General features: G+C 62.2%; 1 protein-coding gene and 1 long non-coding RNA gene across 6 annotated transcripts in view; one reads left to right on the plus strand and one right to left on the minus strand.

The window, feature by feature from the left end:
* Positions 1 to 3,150: 3,150 nt before the first annotated feature.
* Positions 3,151 to 23,084, plus strand: part of ABCA2 (ATP binding cassette subfamily A member 2) — a 32,475-nt gene continuing 12,541 nt past the window's right edge. The window contains exons 1-27 of one of the 5 annotated variants that reach the window (XM_030506907.1): positions 3,167 to 3,385; positions 9,555 to 9,648; positions 10,549 to 10,551; positions 11,927 to 12,038; positions 12,443 to 12,609; positions 12,831 to 12,958; positions 13,194 to 13,298; positions 13,766 to 13,945; positions 14,023 to 14,241; positions 14,831 to 15,162; positions 15,440 to 15,599; positions 15,791 to 15,919; positions 16,191 to 16,358; positions 16,669 to 16,765; positions 17,129 to 17,302; positions 17,386 to 17,488; positions 18,110 to 18,224; positions 18,571 to 18,761; positions 18,919 to 19,069; positions 19,342 to 19,546; positions 20,110 to 20,274; positions 20,562 to 20,745; positions 21,021 to 21,233; positions 21,533 to 21,729; positions 21,815 to 21,997; positions 22,443 to 22,627; positions 22,729 to 22,849. In XM_030506907.1, coding sequence (XP_030362767.1) covers positions 3,320 to 3,385; positions 9,555 to 9,648; positions 10,549 to 10,551; positions 11,927 to 12,038; positions 12,443 to 12,609; positions 12,831 to 12,958; positions 13,194 to 13,298; positions 13,766 to 13,945; positions 14,023 to 14,241; positions 14,831 to 15,162; positions 15,440 to 15,599; positions 15,791 to 15,919; positions 16,191 to 16,358; positions 16,669 to 16,765; positions 17,129 to 17,302; positions 17,386 to 17,488; positions 18,110 to 18,224; positions 18,571 to 18,761; positions 18,919 to 19,069; positions 19,342 to 19,546; positions 20,110 to 20,274; positions 20,562 to 20,745; positions 21,021 to 21,233; positions 21,533 to 21,729; positions 21,815 to 21,997; positions 22,443 to 22,627; positions 22,729 to 22,849 — 4,147 coding nt within the window. In that variant the 5' untranslated portion in view covers positions 3,167 to 3,319. Of the gene's footprint in view, positions 3,386 to 9,554; positions 9,649 to 10,548; positions 10,552 to 11,926; positions 12,039 to 12,442; positions 12,610 to 12,830; positions 12,959 to 13,193; positions 13,299 to 13,765; positions 13,946 to 14,022; positions 14,242 to 14,830; positions 15,163 to 15,439; positions 15,600 to 15,790; positions 15,920 to 16,190; positions 16,359 to 16,668; positions 16,766 to 17,128; positions 17,303 to 17,385; positions 17,489 to 18,109; positions 18,225 to 18,570; positions 18,762 to 18,918; positions 19,070 to 19,341; positions 19,547 to 20,109; positions 20,275 to 20,561; positions 20,746 to 21,020; positions 21,234 to 21,532; positions 21,730 to 21,814; positions 21,998 to 22,442; positions 22,628 to 22,728; positions 22,850 to 23,084 lie in introns of all 5 variants that reach the window. The other 4 variants (XM_030506908.2, XM_030506910.2, XM_030506911.1 and 1 more) reach the window with 4 other exon arrangements.
* On the minus strand, positions 14,723 to 16,155 carry LOC115616980. The gene is made up of 2 exons (XR_003994460.1): positions 15,875 to 16,155; positions 14,723 to 14,893 (listed from the first exon to the last, which is right to left on the minus strand). It is a non-coding gene; the product is annotated as an uncharacterized LOC115616980 (long non-coding RNA).

The following is a 23,084-nucleotide window of genomic DNA, read 5'->3' on the forward strand; positions in this document are numbered from 1 at the left end:
GGGAAACTGAGGCAGGAGAGGGGGCCCTGGCATGCAACTCTGTCCCTGGAGCTGGCAAGCCAGAGCTGGCAGCGGTGCCCAAACCACACCCTGGGGGTCCTTGAGCTGCTCGAGCACCCCTGGGGTCTGCATCCTCCTGACCCCTTGCTCCTGTCACTGTCCCAGATCCTGGGAAGGCCACAGGCGAGGGGCCAGGCAGTGGCTGGGCACAGCGCAGTGCCACTGTGCCAGGGTGTAGCCTGGCTCTGTGGTTTCAGTGCCACCCTGGGAGCCCTCAAAGGCCAACTGCAGCTCTGAGGCTGGGTGTTTTTTCCTCCCCAGCCATGCCCCCTGTTTCCTGTTGTCTTTTCTCACCCTCTTTCTGCATTTCTTCCCCAGCGTGATTGAGAGCCCAGATACTGGGTGCTGCACAGCCTGTGGGACACCATTCCCAGCCTGGCCTGCCCCAACCCCACTGGCTGCAGGCAGCATTCCCTGCCAGAACCATCCCTGCTGCTGTCCCCTCCACCCCTGCACAGCCCCAGGGACCAGGGTCGCACGGGACCATTCCCCTTCACAGAGGACAGCACTGGGGACATGCCCCGGGGGACACAGAATGGGTGGCAGAGCAGGAGGGAGCTTTGACCTGGCGCATGTAGCCATCACTGCTGGATGCTGCCCCAGGACACCTTGGCACAAGAGACGATGTCCTGGGGGGTCCTTGCAGGCAGTGGGTGCAGACACCTGGACCCCTGCGGCACAGGGACGTGGCAGTGTGGTACCAGAGGCTGGGGCTGCCCAAGTGCTCTGAGCCAGGCTGGGAGCCAGGGCCAGCTCTGCCAGAAGCCCCCAGCACTGAAGGCCAGGCCATAGGACCATTAGGTAATGTGAGCATTGTGCAGGTAGGTGCTGCCATCTGCAGATGACCTCACACAGATAGAGGAGCTTGGCCGCAAGGAGGTCCCCTGAGAGATGCTCAGAGTCCTAGGTCCGTAGAGGAAATGGGCCACCAGTTCCCCAGGACTTCATGGTCCCAGGTCCATAGAGGAGATGAGTGACTGGGTCCTTGGGGCTGTGCTGCCCCATGACACACAGTTGGGTCTGTCTCTTGCTGGCCCCTTGTAGGGTTTCGTGGTCATGTCAAGCAGAAGAGGAGCTGTGAAGCTCATCAAGACCAGCCAGGGGCAGAAGGAGGGAGCTGGGCAGGAGACCCAGGTCAGTGCTTTGAGTCCACATCGCCCATAGCCCCATGCATGACCTTCTCCTCTGTTCCTCTCTGAGCGGGGGACACACTCTGCTGCAGGTCAGGGCTTTTTGAGGTGTTCCTAGTGTGGGCTGGGGACAACCTACATGCAATCCCTTGGGAGCAGCCAAGGGTGGACACATCCCTCCTTCCCCAGGGACCAAGTAACAGCCACTGCTGGAGCGGGGTGCATGGCTGGGCAGCCTGCTGGCTGGCCCCCCCTGGCCCAGCTCACCTCGACACCGGATCTCCCCAGCATTTCAAAGCTGGAGAAACACCAGGAAAACTTGGGGTCATGGCAGAGCAGCAGCCCTGGGTTGCAGGGCAGGTGGGAATGCGCTGAGCCAGCCCTGGCCACCCCCAGCCCAGCTCCTCTCGGACTGGGCAGCTCTGGTGCCTGCACCCTGCCCACACACCCGTAGCACTCCCACAGCAGGGCACGGGGCCGGGCAGTGGTGTGCCTCTGACCACCCGCACCCCGGATCACCCTCACCCCAGGCACCCCTCAGCCTCCCTCACCCCAGGGCAAAGCTTCACCCGGAAGTTCTCTGAATAACGACACTTTGTGGCAGGACAAGGGGAGCTTCTGTCAGCACCCAGGCGGCTGCTGCTGAGCCCACCCCAAACCAGGTGGGCTGAGTTTGGGGTGGGCTCAGCTCACCCCAAACCACCTGAGCCCACCCCCAGTCACCCCCAGCAGCACCACAGGCTGGGGCAGCCAAAGGAGTCACCACAGCTCCAGCTGCTCTTGGTGCCGAGAGCAGCATGGAGATGGAGAGGGGTAAGGAGAGCTGGGGGGAGAAAAGGGGTTGGAGGAGAGAGGTGAGAAATGGAGAGAACCAGAGGAATGGAGAAAGGAGGGAGAGAAGGATGGAATGATGAAAGGATGGAAGCAAGGAAGGAAGCAAGGATAGATTGCTGGAAGGAAGCAAGGAATCAAGGATAGCTGGAAGGAAGCAAGCAAGGATAGATGGCTAGAAGGAAGAGAGCAAGGATAGATGGCTAGAAGGAAGAGAGCAAGGGTAGATGGCTGGAAGGAAGAGAGCAAGGATAGATGGCTAGAAGGAAGAGAGCAAGGGTAGATGGCTGGAAGGAAGAGAGCAAGGATAGATGGCTGGAAGGAAGAGAGCAAGGGTAGATGGCTGGAAGGAAGAGAGCAAGGATAGATGGCTGGAAGGAAGAGAGCAAGGGTAGATGGCTGGAAGGAAGAGAGCAAGGATAGATGGCTGGAAGGAAGAGAGCAAGGGTAGGTGGCTGGAAGGAAGAGAGCAAGGGTAGGTGGCTGGAAGGAAGAGAGCAATGGTAGATGGCTGGAAGGAAGGCAGGAAGTCAGAAAGAAAAGCTGGCCTGGTTCACCTGGGGGTACGCTTGCTGCAGGCAGGTTGGTCCCCTCCAAGGACACATGTAGACACCCTCCCCCTGGAATGAAAGGAAGTAGGAGCTGGGGGAGCTGGGCCAAGCAGGGCAGGCAGGGTGTGGGGGCAGCCGCACCACCTAAGCTCCATGCAGTGGGCCGCCCTGCAGCAAGCATGTGCTGGAGGGGCACAGCCGAGGCTCAGGGACGCACAGATATTGCTCTCTGCACCCCTGGTTTGCGGAGCAGCAGCTCCACGGGCAGCTCCTGCGCGGAGAGAGTTTGCCCTCCCGCGGCAGGAGGACACAGACCACACCGGGCACAGCCCCGGGGCTCCGTGCTGCGGTCCCCAGGAGGGGCAGGAGCTGCCATCAAGAGCCCGCCCAGCGGCGAGTCCCCGCGGCCCTCCAGGGACACGGTGTCCTGCGCTTCGCTGCGCTCCGGCGGCTCCTCGAAACCCTGCCCAGGGCGGAGCGGCCGCGGCCCCGCGGTGCCTTTAAGGGGCGGTGGCGGGCGGGCGGCCCGGGCCAGGGGCGGTGCTGCGCAAGGCCGGGCCGGGCCGGGCCGGGGCTGGAGCTGGAGCCGTCACCGGGGTCTGTCCCCCTCCCTCCCTTCCAGCGCGCTGCGGACAAAGGCGGCGGCGGCCCGGCGGGGGATGGCAGTGTGCGGCGGGTGATCGCGGAGCCGAGCGGGGCCGCCCCTGCCGCGGGGCCGGGCCGGGTCGGGCCGGGCCGGGCCGGGCCATGGGGTTCCTGCACCAGCTCCATCTCCTGCTCTGGAAGAACGTGACGCTGAAGAGGCGCAGCCCGGTGAGCGCGGGGGGGTGCCCGGGACTCCGCTGCGGGCCTGGGCGGCTGCTGCGGCCGGGCGGGAGGCAGGGCCTGGGGCGGGGTGTCCCCGCGGCCCCCACGGGCCGGGCGGGGTGCGGGCGGAGCGGGCCGAGCGCTCTCTGCTAGCCGGCGGCTGCCGGGAGCCACTCTGGCACCCTGGCACTGGCTGTGCGGAACCCCGGGAGCGGCCCCGGAACTGCCCCGGCCCTGCAGCCCCGCGTGGGCCCAGCCGCGGGCAGCAACAGTTGGGCCTCTCCTGCCCCCCTCCTCCGCGCCCGCCGGGGCCGCGGCTGGTGCCGTCCAGTGTCCCACAAAGCCCGGCAACACGCAGCCCTCCCTGTCCCCAGGGCCGTCCCTGCGGGTGCGAGAGGAGCTCTCCCCGAGCCCTCGCTCTCTGCGAGCTATAAATAGATCCACACCCCTATGTGGGTCAGAGCTGCAGGAGCGGCTCCTGCTCCTGAGGACCGCGGGGGTCCCGGGGACTGGTCCCTTCCCGGGGGTGCAGAGGAGCAGGATGACACCTTCCACGTAGGAATCGGTGTAGGGTGTTCCATAGGTGAATCGCTGTAACCCTCTCCTGGCTGTGCCTGTGCGGGGATTCCCTGCCAGAGCCAGCGGGCGAGCAGAGGGGACCCTGGCCCCGGGGACCCGGGCAGCATTGGGCAGGGATGGAGGTGCTTGGGGGGCAGGGATGGGGGTGCTTGGGGGACAGGGATGGGGGTGCTGGGGGGTAGGGATGGGGGTGCTGGGGGGCAGGGACGGGAGTGCTTGGAACAGGGACGGGGGTGCTGGGGAGAGGGACGGGGGTTCTGGGGGGCAGGGACGAGGGTGCTGGGGGCAGGGACAGCGGTGCACTGGGCAGGGATGGGAGTGCTTGGGGCAGGGATGGGGGTGCTGGGCACTGAGGGAGGGTAGTGAGCTGCTGCTCCGAGCTCCGACGTCTCCTCTTCCCCCTCCCAAATATCCTGCAGGCCTGATCCTGCTTTCCTTCACCAGCAGCCCATGGGCATCAGTCCCTGCTCTGTCCTGGTGGCTGAAGCACCAGGGAACACCCTGGGCCAGGGGCAGGCAGGGCAAGTGCTGGGCTGGGCTAAGGTGGGTGCCTGCTCATGGGCTGCCCTGGTGCCCCCAAGATGGGTGAGGTGGGTCACACTTTGGCTGAGTCATCCGCGCTTTGTACCCTGCGTGGCCATGGTGAGGGGCTGCCCAGGGCTGCTGTGCTACGGACCCTGCCTGTGAGGCTGTGCGGCGGCACCACTGTGCTCTGGCACGCACTGGCCCTTGGCAACTGACCTGGGCCTGGCTGATGTGTCTGGTGGTTGGGCACATCTTTTGGGGATCACTTTCTCCCTGACCCTCCCCAGCCCCATGGGCAGTGTGGGGAGCAGCACAGGAGGTTGCAATTGTAGGATGAGGAGCCCAGGCCCTGTCACTCCCACATGTGGGGACCATCACTGGAGTGCCCTGATTGCTGCAGGCAGGGTGGCAGGGGAAGGATCAGCCCCTGCTCACCCACCCAGTGATGCTGTGGATGGGATGTGTGTGTGCCAGAGCAAGAGGTGCCCCTGTGCTGATAGTGCTCAGGGATGGATTTGGTGCAGCCCCTGGGGCAGTCATGCCCTGTGTGTCACCTATTTCCTCGTGCTCCTGCTGCCTGCAAGTCTTGCCGTCACCTCGCGCTCCCTGTCATCATCCTGCCCACTCCTGGGGAGCACTGCCCTCTCCCAGCAGCCCGAGAGCGGAGCTGCTGGTGCTGGCCAGGGCAGAGCCCAGCCTGTGCCCTGCTCTCCGTGGCTGCCTCCCCCAGCACAGGTCTGCTCTGGCCCCATCCAGAGCTGGATGTTTCACCCAGTGAAACCAGCTCCATGTCCTGCTGCGAGGACAGAGGCTGGGGGGTTGGAGCAGGGAAGGGGTCAGCTCAAGCCCCCTTCTCTGCTAGGGGTTCACCCTGTGGGGCAGAGCTGTGGTTGCTGGGTTCCCAGTCTGAGAGAGGGAATGTGGTGCGTGCCTTGTCCTGCCAGTAGCTGCCTGTTGGCACAGCCCCGTGCTGTGGGATAGGATGAGGAGCAGGCACTGCATGTTTGGCTGAGGATGGTAGGCCTCAGGAGATCTGGGGCCAGTGCTTTGCACTGCCCCGAGTGCTGGTGGCTCTGGGGGGATCCCCATTGTCCCTGGCACCAGGGGCTCTGTGGGGAGCAGCACTGCGGCAAGGCACAGTGGTGGGTTTTTGGGTGGTTTTGGGTCAGGTGTTGTCTGGAGGCACTTGACGGTTTGGCTGGTGCAGCTGATGTTCAGCAGTGGTGGGTACAGGGACTGGGTGGCCCTCAAGAGAGGTGTGAGGGGTGTGCTCTGACCTGCAGTACCATGTCACCCGGTTCAATAACCCCCTGTCACTAGAGAAGCTTGCCTGCAGCCTGGCGAGGGTGGTGGCTGGGCACCTCGGTGGGGGTTCATGCCCAGCCTGAGGGATGGTTGGACTTGGTCTGGTGCGGCTGAGCGGTTCTGGCAACTGCTCTGGGATTTAGCAGTGATATAATTCTCCCCAGGGCAGAACTTCAGGCAGGAGCCCCGAGGTGGTGCGGCTTTGAGCAGCACAGTGGAGGGAAGCCAGGGCTGTGAGTGCCCAAGGCAGCCCTGGCTATTGCAGGCTGTGCCATCCTTTGCATCGCCATGGCTCTGCTGGGACAGGGGCTGAGCTCAGCTGCCTCTGTCCTAAGGGATGGGCTCTTCGATGACTTCTGGTAGCTGGTTTAAACCCGTGTTGGATGTAAAACTGACAGGCAGCGTTTGTGCCTTCTGCTCCTTGGCCAAGAGCCAGGAAAGCTCCCACCACACAAAGGAGTTGTCCTGGCAGGTCTGTCCCTTCCTCTCTGGCACGTGGGAGTGGAGCTGTGTGAGCTTGATAACTCCAAAATAAGAAAGGCTGAACTTTGGGGTACTGGGGCTTCACCCAGTGGCAAGGCCCTGCTGCCGGCGTTGGCTGGGGTCGGAGCCACATCTGTAGCAGGAACCAATGGGGCCGGTGCTGCCTGCTCAGGATGCTCTTTGCCCCCTCGCTGTTTGCAGCTGGCAGGGGGGGGACACGCAGGGTTGGCACGGTGCTGCTGGTCTGGCAGCACTGGGTAGTGTCGCCAGGACCCCCTGCTCACAGGCAGCTGTGGGGACACTGGTTGCAGAGTGGTTGGGGGCCTCGGTGGCCGGGAGCAGGGTGGAAGTGAGCTGTCAGGGCTGCAGGGATCTGCCTTGCTCCTGGCCCGCAGGGAGAGGCTGGGGGTGACTGGTGCCGGCCTCTACACTGCCACTGCCAGCACAATCCTGCCACTGCTCAGGACAGGCCTGTGCCAGGGAGGGTGCCCCTGTGCCATGTGCTTGTGCCGGAGTGCTGCTGTGTCCCCCTTGGCCCAGCATGCTGGTACCCAAGTGACACAGCACCACAGGGCTGGCACAGTGGAGAACCGTGCTCCACTCTCCCTGGGCTCCCCGCTCAGGAGAGGTGTTGGCAAACCCCAGTGGGATTTTACTCCTCCTCCAGCCTCATAGAATCATAGAATCATGGAATGGTTTGTGTTGGAAGGGATCTTAAAGTTCATCCAGTCCCAACCCCCTGCCACAGGCAGGGACACCTTCCACTAGAGCAGGTTGCTCCAGGCCCTGTCCAACCTGGCTGGGCAGACCCACACCGCCCAGCTGAGCCCCCACCCCAGGTGGGGACCCAACCACAGACACCCACTGATGGTCACCACCAGCCTGGGCACCTCCCAGGCTCCCCAAAGTCACCTGCCTGTGCCCTCACCCATGGGGACAGCCAAGGCCTGGCTGCAGCCACCTCTGCCTCTGGTCACACTTTTGCTCAGTGCAAGTTGTGCCCATCCACCTCCTGTCCCACTGCCACAAGCCCCCAGCGAGGGCACAGGAATGAGGAAGGGAACATGTGAGAGAAGAGGACAGAGCACTCTGGTCAGTGCAGGGCATGGCCAGCTCCTAGCAGGCACTGGCCCTTTTCCTCTCCCAGCCGCCTGGATCCTGGCTTTTCCCCTCTGCTTGCTTCCTCATACAATTCCAAAATGTCCCCTAGTGCCCTGCACCTGCAGGCAGAGACCCTCCCAACCCCCAGGCTGTGCCAGTGTGGGATTCTCCCTTGGGACAGCATCCCTCCCTGCTACTGCATGCCCGAGGCTCTGCCCCATTGTGGGTGTGGGGCAGCCCTGGCCTGCCCATGCCTGGGAAGCCCCTGCAGGGGACCAAAAGGGGCAGGATCAGCCCCAGAGGGGCTGGGGAGCCCCAGTCTGCCCCTATGTCTGCCCAACACCATGTGACCCCGGGCTGGTGGTGGGGACACTGTGCCCTGGCTCTGGGGTGTTCAGTGGTGCAGGGGGGGTCGGGGACAGGGGATGCAGGAGCAAAAGGTCAATGACCCACGTTAAAAGATAAATAACAAGAGGCAGGTCCCTCCCGTCACCACCAAGGACCCAGCGGTCCCCAGAGGAGCCTGGTACGGCCCAGCGGGGGTGTGGGGACAGTCCCACAGGCGCCTGGGCACAGAGGCCTGATTGTGTCCCTGGTAAACAGTCAGGAGGTGGGTGCAGGCAGTGAGGGGCAGGGTCAGGGGCTGGCAGAGCAGCTCAGGGTGTCCCTTATTAGCCCCTTGTGCAGGGACAATGACACTGGGGACTATGCCTTGGGCTAGTGGTGCCAGAAAGATGGGGATCCTCTGGCATGGCTGCTTGGGCATTTACCCTCCCCATCCCCTCCAGCCTTTCTTCCTCTGGTCTTTGCCTCCCCCAAACTTGGCAGCTCTGGGAGTGGGGAGGGCAGCAGCAGGGGCACCCGTGGGTGCAGCCATGTCCGTCCCATAGCCCTGCCAACGCTGGTGCCCACAGGAGTGCCACTGTCACATGCCAGTGGGGGCCTGGGTGTGGGGGTCCCTCTGGGATGCTGGGAATTTCTACCAGAGTGTTTGCAGCCCCTGGGTGAGGGCAGCGTGGAGGTGACACTGCTGGGGACCGGAGGCCCTGACCCTGCCACTAGCTACATCCTTCCAGGCAGCTGCTGTGGGGTTAAAGCTGTCTCTTCCCACCCCACTGCATCGTTCTGGTACCTGGGCACTGCAGGTGACTGGGCTGGTGCAGGAGCTGGTGGTTGGTGTCCAGTGGAGCTGGGGTCTGTCCTGCCTCTCTGGTGGCAGCAGGTTGCAGGGTCTCAGCACCAGCCTGGGCTCAGATCTGGCCCTGGAGCAAGCTGAGGTTGGCTCACCTCACCCCGTGCCTCAGTTTCTCTTCTCAGCAGCAAGGGTGATGTGGCCATGACGTGGCCTGGGCACTCCCAGTGCAATCTGGCAGTTGATGCCCATCCCCAGGGCCTCTGGGCACGGAGCCCAGCCTGGGCCGCCTGCGCGATCGGGATCAGGGATTCCTGGGGATTTGCTGTGATTATCCATATGCTGCCGGAGGAAATCCCATGCAGCTGTAGCTTTCTGGGAGGGCCCAGAGGGGGTGCCTGGACCCCCAGCACTGCTCCCCTGCTGCATCTGGAGCCAGTGCCAGGGTCTCGCCAAACTGAACCTTGTCATGATGCGGTTGGGATCTGTCCCCTGCACGGCCCACGGGTGGGACTCGACGGTGGCATGGGTGGCAGGGGGACATCGTGCTGGGCAGGTACTGACTGTGAGGGCACTGCCAGGATGGAGGCCTACAGCTCTTTGCCAGCCATAAGGACTTGGGGTCATCTCCCCATGGCAGCCCTGGCTGTGGTGGCCTGCTGGGGCTGGGCTCGAGCCCCAGCACCTTGTTTGTGTTGATGAAGGTAGGTATCGCTCTGTGATACCCTCTCCTGTCCTGAGGTACCCCTAGGCAGAATGGAACAGGCAGGGTGCAGGCGGGGCCAAGCAGGAGATCCTGGAGTGCCTAGGGACCCCTTTGCCTCTGTCTGAGCTGTGACAGTGACAACAGCCACCTGCAGGATGTGGGCATGGTGCTGCCCTGTGTGGGCATCCCAGGGCCCCCCATCCTGCCCGTGCTCCTTCTTGGTAGCTGGCTCTTGTCTGCAAGCATCACGATCCTGCTGCTTTGTGTCATCCAGGGGGGTTGGAACTGGATGATCTTCAATGTCCCTTCCAACCCAAACCATTCTGTGATTCTGTGATCCCCAGTGGGTGCTGACCTTTGAGATCTTCATCCCCCTGGTGCTCTTCTTCATCCTCCTGGGGCTGCGGCAGAAGAAGCCAACCATCCCTGTGAAGGAAGGTGGGTGCCAGCAGGGTGGTGCTCAGGGCATGCATACTTGGGGCCACCCTGAGGCTCTGGGGAGCTGCCGCAGCCCCCAGGGACAGCCTGGGGATGGGGGGGCTGCAACAGCTGGTGAGGACCCAGATGGGTCTTCTGGAGGACACGTCGCTGGGCAGGGGCTGCAGCCAAGGGCTGGTGGGACAGACACAGCGGGGTTGGAGAGCCAGAAGCATCCCATCCGTGGGTGCTTCCCTGGGGGTGCCAGCACCAACCAGCCTGTGGCTACCAGCCTGTGGGGTGTTCGGGGGGCAAGGGGAAGTTGGAGCTGGATGGTGCTGGGACAGCCACAGTCCCCCCAAGTGCTCGACGAGCAGTGGGGTAGTGCTGGGAAAGGTTCCCAGCTCCTCACGGTGCAGGGCAGGGAATGCACTGCATGGACCCTGTGCCTAACTGGGGCACTCTGGGGCACTCACAAGGTTACAAATTGTTGGGACCAGAGCTGGGTCCTCCTGGTGGTGTGCACCCGGAGCTCTGGCAGGGCTGTGGGTTCTGGTGGCTGTGGGCTGTTGGCTTGCCAGGGCTCCACGGGACATCGAGACGCGCTGTGGGATGCCCACCCTGGCAGGTGCCCTTACACTAATGGCATGGTGGGGCCAGTGGGAGCTGCTGTGGTGGTGACCCAACGTAACACTGGTCTGAGCCTGTGTTTCAGCGCAGCTGGCGAGGGAGAGCCCAGGCCGAGCACGGGTCTGGCTGCGGGTGGTGGCAGGCGCTGTCCTGCTCCTGTCCGGCACTGACGTGCGCTCTGTTGTGTGCTGGTTTTGGGTTGGTTTTTCTTTCTTTTTGCTCATGTTTTCTTTTTCTTTCCCACCATCTCCCCTGCCTGCCTGCCCTCCATGTCTCTACTGCATGCGCCAGTCTGTAAGTTGGTGGGTCGGGTGGGTGCCTCTCCCCCTTCCCTGCCTGTGCCAGCCACATATTCTGGGGATAAAGAGCACAGTTTGGATCAACTCACTCTGGCCTAATCCACACCTCTGTAACCTCATTGCCTTCCTCTGTGGCTGGTGAAGATGAGCTTGGGCATTGGGGCTGCCCAGCCAGGACTGGCCCATGGTGATGTCCCCCCTAGGCTGGTGGTGCCAGGTTCTCCAGTGCTGAGGCTGCTGGTGGCGATGTTGCTGGTCTCCTGGTCTGCAGAGAGCTCTCCAGGCCAGGTGGAGGCTTGTCCTACCCCGTTTTCTTGCCTCCCTTCTGGGGCAGACCCTGCTGGGTGCTGACACCCATGTCATAGCCTGTGGTAACCCCATCTTGCCCAGGCTGGTCCCCAGGAGGCTAGAGTTGGCTTCCACTCCTGTACCACCACCGTCCCTGTCGTGGTGCCTTGCAGCTGGGACATGGCACTACCAGAAGCCTGGAGGCCAGCAACATTCCACCCATGTGCTGGCTTTGTCACTAAAGTGTGGCATGGCCACCAACTGTCTGTCCTGCCACCCCAGCAGGCTGCTGGCCCTGTTCCTGCCAGAAGTCCATCTTCACCAGCCCCTGCCTGCCACAGCTGTGCTAACAGCACTGACCTGCCTCTTAACAAAGGGGCCACCAGCCGGGGTGGTGAGAGCAGGGTCCCTGCCCCATACTGCCCAGTGACAACCTCTGGTTCCCTTTGGGCAGGGCCCTCCTGGGCTTACCCTCCGTGGAACGACCCTAGGAGGGACGATGGCTTGGCACTGGTGGAGGGGGGAAGGTTTGCTGTCCCCTTGCTGCTCCTCATTTCTTCCATCTCCTCCCACTGTGTCTCCATGTCCACACACTTCCAGCAGCCGGACGGGGGGAGGCCGGGGGCTTGTGGGGCTGCGGGTGACAACTCTTCTGTTCCTTGTCATGTTCTTCCTCCTCTTCCTCTGGAGACCTGCTGGTGCCTCGAAGGTTACTAACAAGAGGGGCCAAGAGGCCGGGGGAGGTTGGCAGCCATCGTGGGGAAAGCAGCAGAACCAGCATCGTCCTGGGGTGGGAGGGACCTGTCACTAGGGGCGAGTGGGCAGAGGCAGGAGCCAGGGTGCAAGAGCTGCCCACAGCCCCAGGGCCACCAGCCAGGGCCAGCCTTGTGGGAATGCTGCAGACTTGTGGCCTTGGCCGTCAACCTCCCGCGGGGCTCGCAAGGCCCAGCTCCTCTCTGAACTGAGTGTCTGTCTCTCCGGTGGCCCCTTGCTTCCCCTCTGCCTCCCCCCTGCCTCCCCCACCTCTCCTCCTACCCCGGCTGCACCTTCCCTGGCCTCTTCCGTACTCTCGCTGGCTCCAGCTTTCTACACGGCGGCGCCGCTCACCTCGGCCGGGATCCTGCCCGTCATGCAGTCCCTGTGCCCTGATGGCCAGCGCGACGAGTTTGGCTTCCTGCAGTATTCCAACTCCACGTGAGTCATGCCCTCGCCGTGCCTCCTCCTCCCCCTGGCATGCTCCTGCACACAACCTGCCCCCTCCTATGCTGGCGCTGCCCAGCTGCAGGCGAGGCACAAGTTTGTGTCCCCCACAGTGTTTGGGTGCAGAGCACCCTGTCCCTGGACCGCAGGGGACACCTCAGCCTGTTCCCCCCTGGGCTCCCCGGTGCCTGGTGCTGGGAGGAGGATGGTGGCCCCTGGGGACACCTCTGGGCTCTGCTTTGTGCCTCTGGCATGGTGGATTTGGTGAGGGCAGCTTCAGGGCAGCGGTGCCCATGGCAGGCAGCACTGCTGCCCCGTGCACCCAAGGGGCTCTGTGGAAGGTGTCCCCATCCCTCTGTCCCTGTCCCTGAAGCTGCAGTGGTGCTGGGCTCCTGCAGGGTGACGCAGCTCCTGGAGCACCTCACTGAAGCAGTGGAGCAGAGCAGCCTCTTCGACCCAGAGCACCCGGGGCTGGAGGAGGAGCTGGAGTCACTGCGCAGGCACTTGGAGGCTCTCAGCAGCAGTGAGCCCAGCTCCATGGAGACCCACTTCAGCAACACAGCAGGTAGGCTGTGTCCTGCCTGCCCCTCACTGCCTGCGCAGGCAGGGACGGAGATGCCCATCCACTGGGCAACCAGTGATGTGATGGCACATGGGCAGTGCCCTGTCCCGTATCACTGTGTCGGGCAGGGCCAGCTGTGATGTGTCCCCACATGGGGCCGTGCTATGTCCCTGATGCTGGGGGGCTGCTCTGACCTCCCTGTCCTGCTCCTTGCTCCTTGACAGGATCCGGCTTCACGCTGGCATGGGCAGCCAAGGACCGGGGCGAGTTGCACCGCTTCCTGACACAGAACCTGTCCCTGCCCAACAGCACAGCCGAGCTGCTCCTGGGCTCCAGCGTTGACCTGCGGGAGGTGGGTGACAGCCTGTGGGAGGTGGTGACTGCACAGCAGGGGTCTGCACTGCCCCAGCCAAGGGGCATGTGCTGGCTCAGACTGAGCTCTGACCACCAGATCTGCAGGGTGGGAGTCCACGGGCACCCAGCAGGACTTGTCCTGCACTGCCACCTCACCATGCCAGGGCATGGCTAGGCAGGTGGGTGCCTGTGCTCCCGCATGCTCGGCAGCCCTGCTCCCATCCTTGGTGCAGGTCTATCGCCTGTTTTTTGGTTCCTTTCCTTTGGTACCCGATGACACCTGGGAACGAGACCTGTGGGATGGGTTTGGCGCCAGTGAGAAGATGACGCGGCTAGAGGTGAGGAGCAGTGCCATGCATGGGAGACGTGGTGGGATAGAGCTTGTCCTCCATGTCCTCTCCATGTCCCACCACAGGACAATCTGGGGGTGTCCATCCCAGCAAGGGGAATGTGATGGGACTCTGTCAGGTGGCCAGAGCAGCAGCAGGGATGGCTGGGTCGTGGCCTGGTGCTGCCACTGGTTCTCCCAGTGCTTTGAGGCACATCAGTGCCTGTGCCAAAGTTTCCCATTGCAGTGAGAATGGGATGGTGAATGTGGACGGAGTGCAGGAGATTGTTCCCTCCTGTGGCTGGGGTGCAGAGGACCCATGCTCCTCCCATCTGCACATCCCCCTTTCTTCTGGTCCCCATGGAGACCGTGGACATGGGTGTTGTGGGGCTGTTCCCTTGTGGCTGTTGGGGGACACACAGAGGGGGACCCCAGGAACCCCCCACACCACCAACCACCCAGCTGCTTCTCTTGCAGCAGAGCCTGCCAGGTGGCTGGAGGAGCCTGCGGGAGGGGCTGGTGCACAGGGCGCTGCGGGACCCCGCCGCAGCCCCACGCCGCCCAGCGCTCCTGCGCCTGCTCTCCCGGGCCCTGGGCCTCGCCACGCCAGCACCCACCTCCTCCGACAGTCCCCAGGCCCTCATCACCGAGATGGAGGTGAGCAGCTCACAGGGCGGGCACTGCGCCAGGGCCCTGCAGCCCACGCAGCACCCGCACGGCTCCATGCCCCGCAGGGTGTCCTCTTCACGGGGCCAATGCTGGAGCAGCTGACGTGCGAGCGGAGCCCTGTGGGGCTGCGGCGCCTCCTGCGTGTGGGCCCGGCGCAGCAGCCAGTGCTGCAGGCGTACCGCACCCTGGCCTGCAATGGCAGCCGTGCCGCCCGCCATGACCGCTTCACCCAGCTCGCGGCTGAGCTGCGGGAACAGCTGGACACCCCCAGGATTGTCAGCAGGGTGAGCTTCCCAACGGCTGCGGGGTGGGTTGTGACGGGGACATGTCCTGGGCCGGGTTTCCCTCCTCACCAGGATGTGTGGCGATGGGGGGGGGCTCTGTTATATAGCTCGGTCCCTCCTGATCACCCCTTTACTCCACATGGGCACCCTCTGCCTAGTCCCACAGCGGGACCCCAGATGATTCCCCTCCTGGCGCCCACTCATATGCTGCCTAATGGATGGGGCTGGGTGTCCCCAGCATCCTCCAAGCGTGTCCCTGCAGGGTCCTCTCCTTTAGAGTGGCAGTGTCCCTGGTGGCACAGCTCCCCAAGGCTGGCTCTGAGGTCCCCCTCCTTGTCTCACCTGAGTCTGACATGTCCCTTGTGGCCACCCCTCCTGCCTGAGAGACATCTCATGTCCCCAACAAGACCTTGCCAGCATTTGCTTGCACTCCTGCTGCCTGATAACCATGGATGCATGGCACTGAGTCTGGAGCCCCAGCTGGGCACAGCTCCAACCTTTTAATCAAGAAATGGGACATGCCACTGCTTGGGATTCCCCGTGGTCCCCTCCTGCTGTCAGCCAGCCATGGGTAACCACTTTCCTGCAGCTGAAGCTGGATGAGGTGAACAGCACAGCCGCCCAGCACCGCCTCCGTGCCCTCCTGGAGGACCTGGTGGAGATGGAGAAGGTTCTCCGTGATGTGAACATCCTCTCAGCGCTGGCCAAGCTGCTGCCCAGAGGAGCCTGTGCCAGCAAGGCCCCGCTACCCACTGCCAACAGCACCGGCTGGGCCAACGCCAACACCACGGCCAGCAACACCACAATGGAGGAGGAGGGTGCCGGGGGGAGCCCGGCTGGGGGTGACAACCCTCAGGGGCAGTTCTCAGCATTTGTGCAGCTCTGGGCCGGGCTGCAGCCCATCCTCTGCGGCAACAACCGGTACGCACCCTGGGGCATGGAGCAGCTGGATCCAGGCACTCTCGAATGGGGACAGGGGTGTGGGAGTGTGGTTGAGGGCCCCAGTCACGCCTTAATGAGCACGTGGGAGATGGATGCTGCACTGTATCCTTGTGCCATGCCCAGGGGAAGCTCCCTGTGCTGGGCTGCACGTGCTGGCATGAGATTGAGTGGGGAGTCCCTTCACGGGTAGGGGTGGGAGCTGCCTGCGGTGAGAGGTGCTGGGGAGTGGTGTTGGCAGCCTAAGCCCCTTTTGCAGGACGATTGAGCCTGAGGCGCTGAAGCAGGGCAACATGAGCTCGCTGGGCTTCACCAGCAAGGAGCAGCGGAACTTGGGCCTCCTCGTGCACTTGATGACCAGCAACCCCAAAATCCTGTATGCGCCTGTGGGCACTGAAGTGGATAAGGTCATCCTGAAGGTGAGGGTGCAGAGGCCAGGGCTTCTGTCCTTCCTCTCCCAACAGCCCCTCACGTGCCCAGGCAGGCTCAGTGTGGCCAGAAGCAGGCAGCTGCCCTGACCCTTGGGGCAGCTACCTCCATGGCTGCTGGTCATCCCGGAGAGCAGGGGACCTCCTGCCTGCTCCCAGTGTGTGACCTTTCTCCCCTCCAGGCTAACGAGACTTTTGCCTTTGTGGGCAACGTCACCCACTATGCTAAAGCATGGCTGAACATCTCCCCCGAGATCCGTGCCTACCTGGAGGAGGGCAGGCTGCAGAGGCGCATCCGCTGGCTCCAGCAGGTAGGATGGTGCAGTGGGGACCGAGCCAGCCAGGGCTTGGGAAGTGGGTGGGAATGGGGTGTCCTGCCCCAAGGCATCACAGCTTCTTCTCTTGGGTGGTCCTGGGTGGCCACCCTGCTCTTGTGAGGACCAGGCTGATTCCCTGGTGGATGCTGGGGTGGATTCCCCCACTACCAGGAGGAGTGCTGGGTCCTGCCTGTGTCTGTAGGAAGGACAGAGCACTGAGAGGCAGGGTGTGTCCCAATGTCTCCCTCCCATGTCTCTATCTCAGTTCACTGCTGACCTACACAAGCACCCAGAGATCCTGAATGTCTCTGATAGTGATGTTCTCCACAACTTCCTCAACGGCAACTTCTCCCTGCCCAACGCCAGTGTCCTGCTCCAGCAGCTGGACACTATTGATAACGCTGCCTGTGGCTGGGTCCACTTCATGGCCAAGGTGAGGTTGTGCCCTGTGGGAACATGGGTGCCCGAGCAGCCCCCACTGCCCACAGCCACGGTCTGTGGGTTGAAGAGGGGTTAGGTCTGCTCAGACTATCTTAAAGCCATGGGACAGGAGCCCTGGAGGAGACAGTGGCTTCAGTAGTGTCATGTGCTTTGGGATAGATGTAAGTGGAGGAGGTGCCCATCCGCCATTTGGTTCAGGAGCTCATGGGGTGGCTGCAGGTGCATGTGCTGCACTGTCTGCAAGGATCCATGTGCTAGACCCATCGGGGCAGTGGGGTCTCACCGGCCTTTCCTTCCGCTAGGTCAGCGTGGACATCTTCAAAGGCTTCCCAGATGAGGAGAGCATCGTCAACTACACGCTGAACCAGGCCTACCAGGACAACGTCACAGTCTTTGCCAGTATGTCCCCAGGAGCCAGCCCCTTCACAGGGGTCCCTGAAACTATGTCCTTCTCCAGCTGTGCTGTGGGCTGTGGCCACTGGCTTTGGGACATGCTCCCTTGACCCAGCATCTCGCAGTACCCATCCTCTGCCCTGGCTGAGCCCTGCTGGGCGTGGCACCCTGCTGCTGTCCTTGGTCTCCCACTGCCCGCTGCCCACGTGCCCTTGTAACCCATGCCAGGACCATGCCCACCACCCCTCACCCATGGCAGCCCTTGTGGTGCCTTTGCCTGGGACATGCTGAACCCCTGCATGTCCCTGCCTGTGGCTGCCGTGGCTGTGTCCCGTGATGCCAGCGGGCTCCCTGCCTCTCCCTCTACAGGTGTCATCTTCCAGACCAACAGGGATGGGTCGCTGCCTCCCCACGTCATGTACAAGATCCGGCAGAACTCCAGCTTCACAGAGAAGACCAACGAGATCCGGCGGGCATACTGGCGTCCTGGCCCCAACACCGGCGGCCGCTTCTACTTCCTCTACGGCTTCGTCTGGATCCAGGGTGAGTGCCAGCTCCCCTGCCACGGCTACCTGCAGCCCCTGCCGATGCTGCCCGCTCAGCTCAACCTCTGCTCCTCCTCCCAGACATGATGGAGCGTGCCCTCATCAACACGTTTGTTGGCCACGATGTGGTGGAGCCTGGCAACTATGTGCAGATGTTCCCGTATCCATGTTACACCCGGGACGAGTGAGTAGCACCCATGCGGGCAGGGGCAGGACCTTCCCTCTTCCCATTTGCAGGCCAGGACACCTCAGCTGGGAGAAAGGGACAAGTCTGGGGGCCTGAGGGAGGTTGGTGACATTGGGAATGATGAGTAATCAGTTAAACACTGTTCCTTGGACCACCAGGCTAGGCAAGCAGGGACAGGATTTTGTGCCCAGTTAGAGGGTGAAGTGAGGAACTCATGGCTGCAGGGTGTCTTGGAGGCTGAACGACTTGGGAGAACAAGAGGAGTGTGGTATATGGATGGCACATGGATCTGTTGCTGGTGATTGAGCACAGTGATCTGGAGAAAGCACCTGGAGAAGTCCCAGAGACACCAACCTTCCAGGGCAGGAGGGTGGATAGTGCCTTGTCTACACCAGGGTATGCAGGGCACTGGGCTGCTGCCTGCCAGGACCTGAGAGCCAGACACTAGGTTGTCCTACGGGCTGATTGGAGAAGCTCTTTCAGGTTACTGAGGAGCTGCTGGACTGGAGGGCTGGTTGTTCCCAAGCGGTGGGAGAGCCCCTCTTCTGCCCTGTGCGCTAGGGTCTCCCCAGATCTCTGTGGTGCCACCATCCAGCTCTCCTCTCTCTACCCCACCAGCTTCCTCTTCGTCATTGAGCATATGATGCCCTTGTGCATGGTGATCTCCTGGGTCTACTCAGTGGCCATGATGATCCAGCACATTGTGACAGAGAAGGAACATCGCCTGAAAGAGGTAGGGATGGTGAGAGAGATCCCTGGGGAGGAGCTGGCATCTCTGAGCTCTACATTCTGTGCTGTGTCCGGGGGCACCTTCCCCGTTCTCAGGGGTGTGTGAGCTGGGGCGGGCGCAGATCCCACATCCCTGGGCTGAGCTGGTCCTTCCAAGTGTTCCCAGCCCTGGCTGAGCCCTGCCCAGTGCTGGAGGGAGCTGAGCCCACTGGCACAGGGTGCTGTGTCCTGCCCGCTCCCCAGCCCCCAGGGACCCCTCAGTGCTGCCTGTTCCTCCCAGCCCCAGTGAGTGAGGCAGCTGGGGCGTGCAGGGTAGGGGACAGCACCGCTGAGCAATTTTGGCCCTGCAGGTGATGAAGATGATGGGTTTGAACAATGCAGTGCATTGGGTGGCTTGGTTCATTACCGGCTTCGTCCAGCTCTCCATCTCAGTCACGGCACTCACGGCCATCCTGAAGTATGGCAAGGTCCTGATGCACAGTGATGTCCTCATCATCTGGCTCTTTCTTGCCATCTATGCAGTGGCCACCATCATGTTCTGGTGCGTGCCTGGTCCGCTCTGCGGGGTGAGGGGGCATGGGCAGTGCTGGGGTCCTTGTGCCATGGGGCTGATTTATCAGCTCAACACTGCCAAAATCAGACGGTGTGGGGAAAGCCCTGATAGGGTAGGACCCAAGGTGATACTGTCCTCCCTGCAGCTTCCTGGTATCCGTGCTCTACTCCAAGGCCAAGCTGGCCTCTGCCTGTGGCGGCATCATCTATTTCCTCAGCTATGTGCCCTACATGTATGTGGCCATCCGGGAGGAGGTGGCACATGACAAGATCACAGCCTTTGAGAAGTGCATTGCGGTGAGTTGGCTGCGGATGCTGGGGGGATGCTTGGCCCTGGGCACTACATGTCCAGTACACAGGCCACCAAGCCCTGGACAAACCTCTGCCTGTATAAACCAACTCCCCAGGGGGCATTGGAGGCATCTCCAGAAAGTTTGGTGCCTCCCAGGGCAGGGAACATCTCCACGGGGCTGGGTGAGGCAACACTGGGTAGGAATTTGCCCCAGCCTGTCCCTCTGGAGGTGCCCTGTCGTTCCTGCTGACATTTCATTCTCTTCACCTCTCTGCAGTCCCTCATGTCCACTACAGCCTTCGGACTGGGCTCCAAGTACTTTGCACTGTATGAGGTGGCCGGTGTGGGCATCCAGTGGCACACCTTCAGCCAGTCACCTGTGGAAGGAGATGACTTCAACCTCCTCCTGTCCATGATGATGCTCATCGTGGATGCTGTGGTGTATGGCGTACTCACATGGTACATTGAGGCTGTGCACCCAGGTAGGCGTGGGCAGTGGGGCATGAGGGCACCTCTGATGTTACGGGAGCCTCCTCGCTGGGGACACTGCTGGTTGCTGGCATTTCTCAGCCCTGACATGATGGGATTCAGCACCATGTGCCTTTAGGGTCCCCTGAGTGTGTCCTGCTGGGGACACCTGCCCATATGCCCTGACCCACTGGTGACACCAGCAGGTTCCTTGGAGATCTTCAGTCACGTGTCCCAGTTCATTGGCCAGCTGTAGCAAAGCAAGGTGTCCACATTGGAGCACAGGTCTCCCTTACTGTCCACTTGGGCAGGGATCTGACGTGCTTCCTTGTCTTTCTCGTGAAACCAAAGCGTGAGCCAAGCCCACCTCAAAGCCCAAAGGACCTTTCTTCCTTGCGCAGCCCAGCAGCACTGCCCTGAGCCCAGCTGGCCAGGGTGCTTGCAGCCTCCACCCCACAGTGATGTCCCTGAGCTGGGAAACCTGCAGGCCCGTGCCTGTGCCCGTACCTGTGCCAAGCTCTGTCCTGGCCCTCAGACATGGGTGCAGGGCTGCCCTGACCACACTGGGTGATTGCAGGTATGTTTGGCTTGCCGCGGCCCTGGTACTTCCCCTTCCAGAAGTCCTACTGGCTGGGCAACGGGCGAGTGGAGACCTGGGAGTGGACATGGCCCTGGTCCCGCACCACCCGCCTCAGCATCATGGAGGAGGATCAGGCCTGTGCCATGGAGAGCCGGAGGATGGGTGAGGACAGACAGGGACCACGGTGGGTGGCAGAGGGTCCTGCTGTGGCTGCAGAGCCCTGTGTGTCCCCTGTGCCCTTCTCAGGGCAGGATCCTTGCCCAGGCACTGCTGCCTGTCTGGGAGCTGCTGTTTGTGGCGTAGGATGAGGGGAAGCTGGCGAGAAGCAGAGGGGAGGGGGCCATGAGCTGGCACAGCCACTGTGGGATGAAGGTTCATCCCCTGGGGATCCCCACTCCAAGCTCAGCCTTCCTGACACCCTCCAGCTCCTCACCATCCCACTCTCACAGCAGAGGAGACACGTGGCATCGAGGAGGAGCCCACCCACCTCCCCTTGGTTGTCTGCATTGACAAGCTCACCAAGGTCTACAAGACAGACAAGAAGCTGGCGCTGAACAAGCTGAGCCTCAACCTCTATGAGAACCAGGTGGTGTCCTTCCTGGGGCACAACGGCGCAGGGAAAACCACCACCATGTGAGTGCCCGTCAGGGCGGACATGGGCTGTGTCCTTCTGGCCAGCTACAGTAGGTGGGAAGGTGCTGTGTGATGTCCTGGCAGGGCCCTGGGGTAGGTAGTATTGTGCAGGCAGTGGTGTGGATGTAGGGGTAGCATGGAGGGGGGACAGGCAGCAGGCCCTGCACTGACTTGCTCTGCCTGAGCCCAGCAGATGCTCCTGGAGGTGGCTGGGATTGAGATCAGACAGAGGAATCTGAGGTTCCTCATATTGTTGCCGTTTTCCATCCATCCAGGTCCATCCTCACTGGCTTGTTCCCTCCGACCTCGGGCTCCGCTACCATCTACGGCCATGATATCCGAACGGAGATGGATGAGATCCGGAAGAACCTGGGCATGTGTCCCCAGCACAATGTGCTGTTTGACAGGCTGACAGTGGAAGAGCACCTCTGGTTCTACTCGCAGCTCAAGAGCATGGCAGAGGAGGAGATCCGCAAAGAAATGGACAAGTAGGCACCCTCCAGCTCCTTTTGCATGAGTGGGTCCCCTTCCTGCTGCCTAAAGCCATGGTGGGTGATCTGGTAGCAGAGCTGTCCCCTGGAGCAGCTCCACCAAGTGCTTTCCAAAACTTGGGGTACCAGGCTGTGGAAGCCAGCAGAAGGTGCTGCTGTAGCCTGGCTGCAGCTGGGCTGTCCCAGCAGCTGAGGGCCATAGGTGCCACACAGGGAAGAGGCATCACCTGCTCCCTGCAGGCACTGGGCATCAGTACGGCCCCCCAGCATCCCTGGTGCTTCTCCCCTGTCCCCAGGATGATTGAGGACCTGGAGCTGTCCAACAAACGCCATTCCCTGGTGCAGACCCTCTCAGGGGGCATGAAGAGGAAGCTCTCGGTGGCCATAGCCTTCGTGGGTGGGTCACGGGCCGTGATCTTGGACGAGCCCACGGCTGGTGTGGACCCATATGCACGCAGGGCCATCTGGGACCTCATCCTCAAGTACAAGCCAGGTGAGTGGAGGTGGCAGAGGCCCAGCATTGCTCCTCTGGCTGTGGTGGTCCTGGCCCGTCCACTGAAGCTCTGTGCCACCATCAGGGAGGACCATCCTGCTCTCCACACACCACATGGACGAGGCTGACCTGCTGGGTGACCGCATCGCCATCATCTCCCATGGCAAGCTCAAGTGCTGTGGCTCTCCGCTCTTCCTTAAGAGCACGTATGGTGATGGCTACAAGCTGACAGTGGTGAAGAAGCAGTCGGACACCAGAAACGGCACAGGTCTGGGGGCAGTGGGACCTTCTGTTTAAAGCGTAGATGGGACCAGCCCTTCTTCAGCCCAGGAAAGGAACGAAAGGTCAACACCCACGTGCTTCCACCCAGAGTCTCAGGCCAGATGGAGGGTGGAGGGGGATAAGGCAGGGCTGTAGAAGGTAGCATTGCTCTGCCTTGATTTCTTCTGTCTGGGTCCCATGTTAGAACTTGCTTGGTGATATTTGCTTCCAGGCACTAGTTCTGTCTGGCCCATGGGCTGCCCTTGGAGATGTCCAATGTGGCTGCAGTGCAGAGCACCATCGCCAGAGCAGGCTGGGTGGCCAGGAAACCACAGCACCCAATGATAAAGGCTGGAGGAGCCCCCACAGCACTGGGGTGTAGGGCGGGCGTGTTGGGTCCTGATGGGAGGCCAGTTGTGTAGTGACCAACCAGTGCCGCCCCTCTGCCCCAGAGCCAGCCCAGCTGCACAGCCCACCGGCCCACTGCTCTGTCAGCCCCTGCTCCGAGCCTCGTGTCTCCCAGTTCATCAAGAAGTATGTGGCCTCCTGCCTCCTCATCTCAGACACCAATACTGAGCTCTCCTATGTCCTGCCCAGCGAGGCTGTCAAGAAGGGGTGCTTTGAGAGGCTCTTCCAGGTACCCACTGGGGCTGGCAGGGTGGGCGGACAGGCGGTTGTTGGGGGCTGTGGTACTGTGGGCGCCTCCTGCCCTCCTCATGCAGCACTTTGCCTCCACAGCACTTGGAACAGAGCCTGGAGGAGCTGGACCTCACCAGTTTTGGGCTGATGGACACCACACTGGAGGAGGTCTTCCTGAAGGTGTCTGAGGAGGACCAGTCTCTGGAGAACAGTGATGCGGGTGCGGGCAGTGGGAATGCACATGGTGCTGCTGGGGCTGGTGAGGGGCCATGAGCCTTTGCAGGGGCTTGGTGGCTTCTGTCCCCTTGTGTGTAGCTGCCTTAGGAGTCTCCTGTCCCAAGGGGAGGAGAGGTCTCCAGTGGAGCCCATCCCAGCCCAGGGCAGCCAGCCTTTGTTCCCTGTGTTTACAAGCAGGTCCATCCCCACTCTGTGCCACAGTTGAAGGGTGGCATGGC

Source organism: Strigops habroptila, chromosome 15 (genome assembly GCF_004027225.2).
Source record: "Strigops habroptila isolate Jane chromosome 15, bStrHab1.2.pri, whole genome shotgun sequence".
Taxonomy (NCBI): domain Eukaryota; kingdom Metazoa; phylum Chordata; class Aves; order Psittaciformes; family Psittacidae; genus Strigops; species Strigops habroptila.